This window comes from Populus trichocarpa, chromosome 11 (assembly GCF_000002775.5).
Source record: "Populus trichocarpa isolate Nisqually-1 chromosome 11, P.trichocarpa_v4.1, whole genome shotgun sequence".
Classification (NCBI taxonomy): domain Eukaryota; kingdom Viridiplantae; phylum Streptophyta; class Magnoliopsida; order Malpighiales; family Salicaceae; genus Populus; species Populus trichocarpa.
The window spans coordinates 13,263,474-13,275,120 of NC_037295.2; the positions used below are offsets into that span (position 1 = coordinate 13,263,474).

The window sequence follows — 11,647 nt, forward strand, 5'->3', positions numbered from 1 at the left end:
CTAAAACTAAAACTATTCACGTGAACAATGCAAGTGAATTGTACTGTTCATTGTTTTTAAGTGAACAGTGCAATTTTCTTGCACTGTTCACATGAACAGTGTATTAATGTACACTGTTCATGCTAATTGCACTGTTTAGTGAATAATGCAATTAGCATAAACAGTGTGCGAAAAGCAAGAATTCCTTACTTTTCTCTCCCTGCGTTTGGAACGCAAAAGTAACGTGGGACCCATGAACAAAAAATCTCGTTTTAATGTTTACCAAACGATTTAAATCTGTGGTTTAATTAAAATGCAGTCGCAGCTTGTAAACAAATACACTGGCAAATACTAAGGTATTTTTCATGAGCAAACACTTGGAGGTTCCTAGCCATATACTGAGTATCAAGGCTGCCAAACTAACCGCCTTAACCCATGACAAACAACACAATCTCCTTTCCATCCACTCCAACCAAAACCTCATGATCTCCCTCCCCTCGTGCATATAGTAGCCTTTAACCACCACCCTCTACATCCAAAACACACCATCAACTATGTCATTTCTTCATTTTTCCCAAGCCAAATAAACTGGTAGCTATATAACCCAACAACCCTGAAATCTTCTTTCCATCATGAAATTGAAGCATCAATCCACCAATACCCAGGTTGAAAATACGAAAACTTCTCTAACTAAAATCAAACCAAAATTCTAGTCAATTTCTACCCAAAATCAAGTAAAAAATCCCCCATCTCTACGATTTTAACCATAAAATCCAACATAAAAACACCTAAAAAAAAGAAGAAAAAAATAGTATCAAAACATGAGATACATGTGTAGTGCACCTCACACACCTATCAATAGGCTAACGCATGATTCCCATGCACTGACCTACTGAAATGATTTTTAATTATGTTCTAAGGACAAAATCACCTTTTCCCCTTCCCTTTATTACATAAGATTATCTGTGCATGTTTTTCATTATATGTTGAAGAATTGGAGTTTGCATAATTGTATGGCAACTTTGGGGTATAAAGCCATCACAAATTTATTTTTTTAGGTGCGATAAGTTTATAATCAGCAACCCATGTTGAGATTGGAATAGAATTATCTAAGGTGTAATTGTTTAACCTTGGTGTGAGCCTTTATATATATATATATATATATATATATATGTATATATATGTATGTTTGGTTGTGGTGGAGTTTATGCTCGAATAACGGTTTTCAATTATTTTTTTAAATAAATGGTAGGTTTATTTTTATATTAAGAAAGTTTATATTTTCACTTTTTGTTTGGATGTGTATTAATTATTTTCTTTATCAAATAATCAACTTGGGGATGGTAAGATCTTTATATGAATCTTGTCTCTCAGATATTTAGATGTTTTCATATAAAAAACAATAATAATTTTTATTTTTAATTTTTGTGTGATTGTTTGTATGTGTGTTGATTGATTTTTTATTTATTCAAGATTTAACCTAGGGATAATACAATCCTTAAACATGTCATGTTTCTTGAGAGTTGAAAGATACTAGATATGGTTGATATGCCACTTTGTTTTTTGTAAAAAAATACATATATCATTTTGTTTTGTGTGAACCTGGATCTATAAATTGAAGGAAATCTTAAGAAATATCATTTTAATATACTTTACTGGTTATCCAGTAAACTGTTATCATATTGATAGAGTCATCTTCGAGATGTCAACATTTGATTTCATAAAAAAAGCATTATTTATAATAAACATTTGGTTAATATTATTTTGAAACTTGGTTTGTAAATATAATTTAGATGTTTATACTTATTGTTTATTAAATTTTAATTTTGAATGTGTGGATGTTTGTTTAATTATTTTCTAGATGATAACTTTTATGTGATGAGTGAATTTGGATCGTGTTGATATGACCCCACATAGACCGATTTAGAACGAGTGGTGGCTTTTGGATCTTGAGTATAATCGAAGAAAATAAACTTGAAACCTAATTTATCATTTACCATTCTCTCAAATCTAATGTCTATATTTTAAAAGTGAGGATTACACCATGTTGTCAAAACTAGATCCCAAATCACTGTCTCAGGTCTTAGTAGTATTTTATCCTTAGTATCAAGTGCACATATATCAGTTTAGAAAAATTATTAGCATGTAAGCACAATAAGTATCTTTTTATCATTAAAAATAAATATGAATCAACTTACCTTAGGTATGATATATAAAATGATTGTTATTTTTTCTATTAAATAACCAATCATTTACTTAGAATCTTTAAAAGACCAATTAGTGCTCTTAGTTACTATAAAACTATGTGAATTTAATTCGATTCCTATCAATCATATCAGCTCACCAAGATGTCAAAAGAGAGAAAATGAGGGACTACAATGAGTCAAAAGTTTTTGACCCCTTTTCCAAGCTAGGTAGCCCTATATATATTTCAAAGAATTTATATGAAAAGAAGTGGGGGACATCAATCCCAAAAAAAATCTAGAAAATTGAAAAAAAAAACAAACAAATAAGAAAAAGAGAGAGAGAAGAAAGAGATTATAGAGATATACAAAATAAAAAAAAGGATAAAAACATATTAGAAAAAAAAACAAAAAAGAAAGAAAAAAAAGAAGGGATGTTGATCAACATTGCCATCCATGACAATCACACCATTATCAATAACCCTCATTAATAGACTCTTCATCACCAATTAACCTATACCAAAATCTTTTGAAATGCGCTAATAAAACGCAAAGACCCGCATATCTCTCTCTCTCTCTCATCTCTCTCTCTCTCTCTCTCTCTCTCTCTCTCTCTTCATAATAAAAGACCCTACACCAACTACAACATTTATCTTTGTTCATATTTATTTTTATAAGCATACCCCTATCAATTTAGGCAACCTTAATAAAAAGTACAACCTACAACTTTATCTTTCAAAAGTAAACACAAAGCAATTTATCATAGGTAGGATGCCTAGACTAATTTTATTTTTTATTTGAATAATCAGTTTTGTACTATAGAATCTTGGAAAAGCTAGTTAGAGATTTCCTAGTTACCTTAAAAATAAGCGGTGAATATTTTTTTTCCCATTTTTCCCTTTTTCTTTCAGCTCACTGAAACGTCCCCTATAATAACAATTATGGGGTTATGTTAAAAAAATTGAAAAAACATAAATCGATATTGATAATTTTTTTCCATTTTTACTGTTCATATTGCACAAGCATTCTATGCTTTGTTTCCTATAGATTTTTTATTTGACATTTCAATTATAGAACTTTATTTATTTTTGTATTTAAGTCCTTATTTATTGAGAAAAGAGATAGAAAGTTGCTAGAAAAGGGATATGGGAGAGAAATATCTTGAGTGCCCAAATTTTGACCATATATAACTCTGATTTTAGTGTCTATGAATTCATTTTTAAGAAAAAAACTCAACGAATATGGCTTTTACCTTTAATAATGTTAGAAAAAGTAGATCGAAACTAAAAAATGTTAATGACTTAATTTGATTTTGTGTTTTCTTGTCTATTAAAATGTGTTTTATGATTGGAAGAGGTCCATATGATATATTTTTTCATGTTTTGGAGTAAAAAAAAGTTGAAATTTTAGTTTGTGGGATCCAAAACGTTATACCCCGATTTTTTAATTACCTTTAGCGATTGCAAATTGTTGTAGATTAATAACACATCATTCGCTATCTATAAATAAATTATGGTATGGGCTCTTAAGCCCATGCTTGTATAGGCCATCCTTTCATGCCTAGACATGTCTAGGCTTGATTATTTAGTCCCTTTTATTTTAAAAAATATTTATATTAAAATAAATTATATTTAGATAAATAATTCTAATAATATTTAAAAAACTATTTGCTTATGTTATGCTTTTTAAATAATAGTTTTAGCTTTTTATTGTTATTATATATATATATATATATATATTATTTTTTAATTATTTTATATTCTTTCTTATAATTAATTATTCTTTCTTTTTCATAATATCTCATACAAATAATCAAAATATCTTTTTTCCTGATTTAAAATTACTTTATAGATTATAGATTATGATAAGTTTTTATTTTAAAAACAATGCTACCAACATCTACCAAAATTGAAAAGAAATAAATGAATAATAAAAAGAGAGTTTTGGATAAATAATATTTTTTCCTACTAAATTTAAATCATTTGAGTCTTAATGGATGTTTGTTTAAGTTTTATTCAAATAACTATACATAAAACAAATCATAGTTCCATCGAAATTAAAAAAAAAAACACATAAATAAAATAATTAATAGAAGAAATATATTTTTACTCCTTGAATTTAATTCATTATAAATTTTTGGATAAATAATATTTTTTCCTACTAAATTTAAATCATTTTAGTCTTAATAGATGTTTGTTTTTATTGCTTTAAGTTTTATTCAAATAACTATACATAAAACAAATCATAGTTCCATCAAAATTAAAAAACAAACACATAAATAAAATAATTAATAGAAGAAATATATTTTTACTCCTTGAATTTAATTCATTATAAATTTTTATGAATATTAATTTTAGTTACCACATAAAAAAAGATGGTTTTGAAAATGGCATGAAGAAATATTTATTTACGAATATTTACTAATACTCCTGCGCTATATAATGGTAATACGAAGTCATGGGCTTTCTAACGAAATAAAAAAAAGTCCATCTAATAAATCATATGAGAAGAGAAACAAAGTTATTCATTCTAAAATATTCATTTTCAAAAGATTTAAACAAAGTTATTTATTTTGAAATATCCATTATTTAATGAATTTTTTCTTTTAACATAGATGATTTAGACTTATGGATTCCACATCCAACCAATACTAAAATTATTTAAAAACTTATTTAGGATTTGATATTTCAAAAGTGTACATCGAGGGTTTATACTAAAAATAAACACCACCTCTACTAAAAGTTTAAATTAACAAGTTAAAAATATATTTTATACTTTGTATAAGCACCTTTTTTCAATTAATTAGAATGAATTAATTCTTTTAATTATTTGTGCTTTTAATTCTTTGAGGACGATGACCGTTTAACTTCAAGCTTTTATTTCAGTCAATAAATAGTATTGGATATGCGTATAAACGTTTTTCACTTAATTTATATGAAAAGTTGATCTCCAAAGGGTAAATTATTTTCTTAACAAAGTAGAAAACAACATGTTTTTGACATCAAATTTTTTTTTTTTCTTCATGTATCTAGACATAATTGTGTCAGGTAAAAAGTCTTTTTTTTTTATATGAACTTTTGCCAAAAACCTCACAAGTTAAAACAACTTCTTTATTTATGTATTTCCCTTTTTATGTAAGAAATATGTTTTTTATTAATAGCATGAACTTTTTAATAAAAACTTATCATTATTTAAAAAGCAGGTTTTGGATTACAAGAAAGTACGAAAAAATCATTTACTTAAGAGAATGGTTGAGGGTAGCTCAAATAATCATCATCAATCAAAAGATAATAAAGTTGAGCTTAAAAAGAGTGAAAAGAAAAAAATGACCTAAACATTTGGTCTTGATTTTTTAACATACTTATTAGAAAATTAACCTCGAACCTATTCCGAGGCAATGTCATGTCCTAAAGCTTTATATTGGGAAAAGATAATCAATAAAAAAATTGAATCTATTATGAATGATCATAATCATACATGAGAACTAATGAATCTTCCTTTGAAAAATAAATCATTAGGTCATAAATGGATCTTTAGAAGAAAGATGAAAGTTAATGGCTCTATTGACAAATATAAAGCTAGATGAAACTTGATGGCGCTATTGATAAATATAAAAGCTAGACTTGTTGTTAAAGGTTTTAGATGACAATAAGGTTTTGAATATTTTGACACATATCCATCTGTGTCAATAATAATTTCCATACTAACATTAATAGCCATTGCAGTTATTAACAAGATTGAAATACATCAAATGGATATAAAAATAACTTTCTTATGGAATAACCCTATGAAATTGTTGTTAATGGACAAGACAAAAAAGTTTGTGAGCTTGTCAAATCATTATATGATTGAAACAAGTATCTAAATAATGACATGAAAAATTTGACAAGGTTATGTTGTCAAATGAGTTCAAAATCAATAATTTGATAAATGTGGCCAAAATCAATGCCAGTTATTTGTGTCCATTATGATAATCAGTCAACAATTGAAAGAGCACAAAGTAGTAGTTTAATAGGAAATCTATACATTATAAACATAATAATGTTAAACACTTTCTCTTGAATGAAATTATTTTCATTGATTATGTAAAGTCAAAGAAAAATATTATGGATTCACTAATTAAAGGTTCATTAAGAGAGTTTGTGTATAACTCATCAAAAGAAATGAGCTTAAAACCTTTTAAATATGAAAGAGTGTAATGATAATAACCATACCTAGTTAATCGAAAATCCCAAGTCATGCAAAATTCTTGTGGTAGCACTAGAAAAATATTATTTCCTGCTTATTCCTAAGATTAAATAAGTGTTAGCTGCATCGTGATAAAGGGAAAGCTGAGCTCTTAATGATTTTCATATATTGGTGCTTTAAATGGAGTATAGTAGAATATTTTTAATAAAAACTCACCTATATAAGTGAAAAATATGGCCCTTTTTTTGAGAATTTCAATAAATACTGAATTTTCTAAAGCACTCATGAATCAGGGCCAAAATAAACACAACAATGAGAACCACAAGAAATCTCTAGGTAGAGAACTAGAGTAATCTTAGTTTACATAAAAGGCTGAATAGTGCAAGACATCGCGTTCAATATTTAGCACAATAAATTCGATAATATTTCACTAAGAAAGCTCAAAGCCAAAAGCTACATATCTTGATGTAGTGATATGCTAAATCAATATTTCTCAACAAATCTTTGAGTGACTTTAAAATCGATGAGCAATTTTTGTTCATATGGGTAATTGTTAGAAATTTGTTTAAATAATATTAGTTAAACAAATTATAGGTGAATGAAAAATTAATTTCAAAGAACCCTTGATTTTCTTACTAAAAATAACCTTGGTTTTTCTAGTTTTTATTCTTGATGTATGGTGGTTAATCAAAGATTGATAATGGTGGGGATTAATTTTTATTAACTCTTCAACTTTTTAACTTCCAAAATTCACTATAAAAAAGGGTGAAAAATACTTTCTAACTTGAAATTTTAAGATTTTTACATACTCTTTCTCACTTCATATTTTAATTTTTTCCTCACTTTAAGCTTTGATTTTCCACCCAAACTTAGAGTTTAAGTTCATCTTATTGAGATATATTTGAGTTTTATATTATTTCATTCAAATATCTTATTTAGAAGTGCATCTAAACTAAGGTGGTGTTGTTATAATATTGAGAGAGATATTACAAACATCTTAGTTGCACAATTAATAAGCAATAAAACCTTAAGGACAAAGGATTCAATCTTGACAATAACAAATATTTCATCACTTTAAAGTGCTTGAACAAGTAAGTACTTTTTTTGTTTTAATTTAAATATAGATATTTTTTTTATTACTAGTATGTTTATTAGAGTTTTGAATTAACATTGATTGCAAGTAGGGCTATTTAAAAATATCAATTAAACCAAGAAAACAAAAAAAACATTAACTGATAAAACCAAACTAAGAGAAAAACCAAATCAATCAATTAGAAAATCAAAAAAACTTTTGGTCCGGTTCAGTTTTGATTTCAAAAGTATGAAACCAATTGATTCGGACCGATTCAATTTAAAATTGAACCCTAAAGCAAACTCAGGTATAAAAAGCTAATTTTTATCTGAAACTGTATCCCCTTAATTTCCTTTCCTCCGCAGCCACCCTACCCCTCCCTCTTTATCTTTATAGTTTGTTGACTTTGCTCACCTCTCTCCTAATGTAACACCCTCAAATTATAATATCATGAAATCTCAAATATTTTTTTACTAAACTCTCTCCCAACCCCCCTCCCTTTCTTCCTTGTTCTCTCTATCTCTGGTCTTTTAATTTAGTGTGGTTGGAGATAGAAAAATATTAAATACTCTTATATTTTATATACTTTTTCACCATCTTCGACTCCTAATGATGTTTGATTGCTTATTTGGTGTGTGATTGCATATAGACATAGATAACACAAATGTGTGAGGACTTTGTTAGCTCCTACCATGACAAACTAACTTTCTATTTTCCTTCCTCTATGGTCCATTTGCTTTTCTTTTATTATGTTCCCATTATTATTTTCTATTCTATAGATTTTTCTACATTAAAGCTTTTGAAAAGAAAAATTAACATATTCATGCACTTTTGACCAAGTCTTTAATGTTGTCCCAATAAGATGACCTCTTTTTCTCTTTTGTGTAAATGAAGTAAAATTAGATTAGATACTTATGATTACTTCATTTCATTTTTTTTTTCATCATATTAATACCAAATTATCCCTTTGCTTTTTGCTAGCTTTATCCAGGTGTTTGATTTCCTATTTTTTCATGCTAAAAAATCAATTTTGATCGAATCAAACCGGTTTGGTTTGAATAAGTTTTTGGTTTGATCCGGGTTATTTTCTCAAGAAATTACTGTTTTTAATTCGATTGATTTTTTAGATCCAAACCAGACTGAATTAGATCGTAAGCACCCCTAATTGCAAATTTAATTATATATTTAGTATACAAGCTATATATATATATATTGAAAACATGTTTTCTATAAATTATATTTTTCCATGCTTATAGTTTTAAATATGTGTTAATTCTAGGTTTTTGTTGGACATCTTTTTTATAATGATAAACTAAATATTTTTACTCATTAGTTTAATATATATTTATAAACTTTGATCTACAGTAAAATACGTTATGTTTTAGTTTATAGTTTATAGTTTATAGTTTATAGTTATAGTTGTAGTTGTAACTGTAATGTAACGTAAGTGTAATGTAATATTAATTTAGAAGAAAGAAGTGCACATTTTGAGTAACAGTTATTGAAGTAGCCCAAACAGGCACATAAGCCCAACTCACTGCCTTCCACACCACTCCTGCATCTCCAGCCCCTTACTCTCCCAAGTCTTTAAGGACGGACAGCACTTCGCTGCTGTGAACCCATCGAGAAAGCGAGCTCACGAACACACAGCGAGAAAGATATAAAGATGGCAAGGAGGCGGCTATTATTGATGTTAAAACCTTTTGATGTTTACCAATTTGGCCAATCAAATGGCGGCTCTTCCATCACCAATTCTCAGGTAACTACCATATCTACATTACAGTACCACCACCACCACTTTTACTCTCTCCATTTTTTTTTACAGAATATTCAGAGCTCACTTGCTATTCATGGTTTCTTCACTTCAACCCTCTTAAATATTAGCCATTTCTTTTTGGGTTCTTCTCCCTTGTCTCATTTTCATTTTTCTTTTCGGTTTTAACATTTGGCTTAACCTTGATGAAGATACTCTGTTTGATAAAATGTCAAAGTTGATATTAGTGTTTTTTGGATTGTATTATTTTCATTGCGTTTGACATTTTCTGCTCTTATTTAGCTATCATGTCTGTAATAGTAGATGGCTATAAATCAAAATACTTAATTTTTATGTTTCAATGGAGGAATTCTGTTCATTCTCAAATTTGATGGCTGCTTGCTAGAAACTTTGTTGGTCAAGGAATGTTTGAAGGGACCATTTGATCTAAAGTCTTAGCCTCTCTTTTTTGGTCATTTTCTGTTTTTATCAATCATGTAAAGGTTTCTTCGATGTTTCTTACCCAATTTTGTGTTGGAATTATTGCAGGCTTTTCGTTATCTAGATAACAGGCGTAAGGTTCACAAGGATGCTGTAAACTTCTGTCAGGATATTTTACGAAAGAAATCAAATATTGATTGGGAACCCATCTTACGTACAAATTTGTCACAACCAATTCGGAATTTTGATTTGGTTGTTACTGTTGGTGGTGATGGAACTCTTTTACAAGCAAGTCATTTCTTGGATGATTCAATTCCGGTTCTTGGAGTGAACTCAGATCCCACACAAGTCAAAGAGGTTAGTTTATTTGTCAGGCTGAGCTTAGATTTGTGTTCATTAAGTCTGTAAGGATTTATTTAGATTCTCTTCTTTTTTCCCTTGATGTTAAGGTGTGTTCTGGATGTCCAATTACAGTATGCTCTTTGGTGTAGGTGGAGAAATTCAGTAATGAATTTGATGCTACTAGAAGCACTGGCTACCTGTGTGCAGCAACTGTCCAGAGTTTTGAACAAGTAAGAAATACCAATGGGGTTAACGAAGGGAAATTAAAGAAGCAGGCATAGACAATAAATGCGACTCTGATAATGTATAGGCCGTGATTATAAGTTTGGATATTGATTAAAGGACAACTTAGTAGCCATGTAATGTCCAGGTTAAATACTAGCATTTGTGCTAACTTAGATTGATCACTAGGCAATCCAGAAAGTGTATCCAAGACCTGAAAACCTAACTTAATTTTACTAAACCATTTTTTAAAAAAGCATCCTGACTGGATTGCTAGTCATTAGAAGGCTTTCCTTGGAGAAGAGATTTAAACACACTTTCGTCTTATAATTTGTAATCTTGAGATGGTTTTACTCTCATTTTAGTTTATGTGCCTGTACTAATATCATTTTTTTTTTATAGTATGTATTTTCTGGAATGGTGTCATTTGTTCTTATAATATGTATTACCTAAATTAGCAGAAATCACCAAATTCTTTTCATAGTAAGTAATTTCCTTTGTTCATCAATCATGTTGATTTCTCTCAGGTGCTAGACGATATCCTAGCTGGTCAGAAAGTCCCTTCTAACCTCTCGAGAATATCATTAAGTGTAAATTCACAACCGCTGTCTACTTATGCCCTCAATGACATATTGATCGCAGACCCTTGTCCTGCGACAGTTTCACGCTTCTCATTCAGGTAATGATTTGGCGTTGAGCATGCATTGATTACAGCATATTATGTTGATACGACCCATGTTGAACCTTTGTTCTTGTTTTCAGGATTCAGAGGGACAGTGAATCGTGTGGCCCATTAGTGAACTGCCGATCAAGTGGTCTCAGAGTCTCGACTGCTGCTGGATCAACAGCTGCAATGCTCTCGGCAGGTGGATTTGCGATGCCTGTTTTATCCGAGGACCTTCAATATATGGTGAGAGAACCCATTTCACCTGGAGCCGCAATCAGGTTAATGCACGGGATAATTAAATCCGACCAGTCCATGAAGGCCTCGTGGTTTTCCAAGAAGGGAGTAATATACATTGATGGTTCTCATGTTTTCCACTCTATCCAGCATGGGGATACCATTGAAATATCTTCCAAGGCCCCGAGTTTGAAAGTTTTTTTGCCTCACGATTAACACAGAGGACATGTGAACGGGGAGTGTAAATATCTGAAAGGACAGAAATTTTACATGCATGATGGAGGTCTAGTAATTTTGCAGGGAAATTATATTTCTCTTATTGAGAAGTCAAAAAAGCAGGATCTCCTTTTCTTTTTTGCCCTTCTCTCCATTTTCCTTATGAACCAAAGCTTGTGCCGGCCTCAAGCATCAAATGTGAGAAAATTATAACTCAAGGCCCTTGTATCAAGCAAGATGCTGTTCTCTGTTTTAAATCATGTACTCTAAATAATGACAATGAAGTGAAATTGCTTGAAAAATAAAAAAGAAATGGCATTGAAATATGTTTTTATTGACCAATTGGAATT

General features: G+C 29.4%; 1 protein-coding gene across 1 annotated transcript; it reads left to right on the forward strand.

Moving 5' to 3' along the window:
- The first annotated feature begins 8,960 nt into the window (after positions 1-8,960).
- Positions 8,961-11,641, forward strand: LOC112325737 (NADH kinase). The gene is made up of 5 exons (XM_024592698.2): positions 8,961-9,181; positions 9,725-9,973; positions 10,108-10,188; positions 10,708-10,859; positions 10,943-11,641. Exons 1-5 carry the CDS (start codon positions 9,089-9,091, stop codon positions 11,295-11,297), a joined length of 930 nt encoding a protein of 309 aa, XP_024448466.2. The 5' UTR covers positions 8,961-9,088; the 3' UTR covers positions 11,298-11,641.
- The last annotated feature ends 6 nt before the right edge of the window (positions 11,642-11,647 follow it).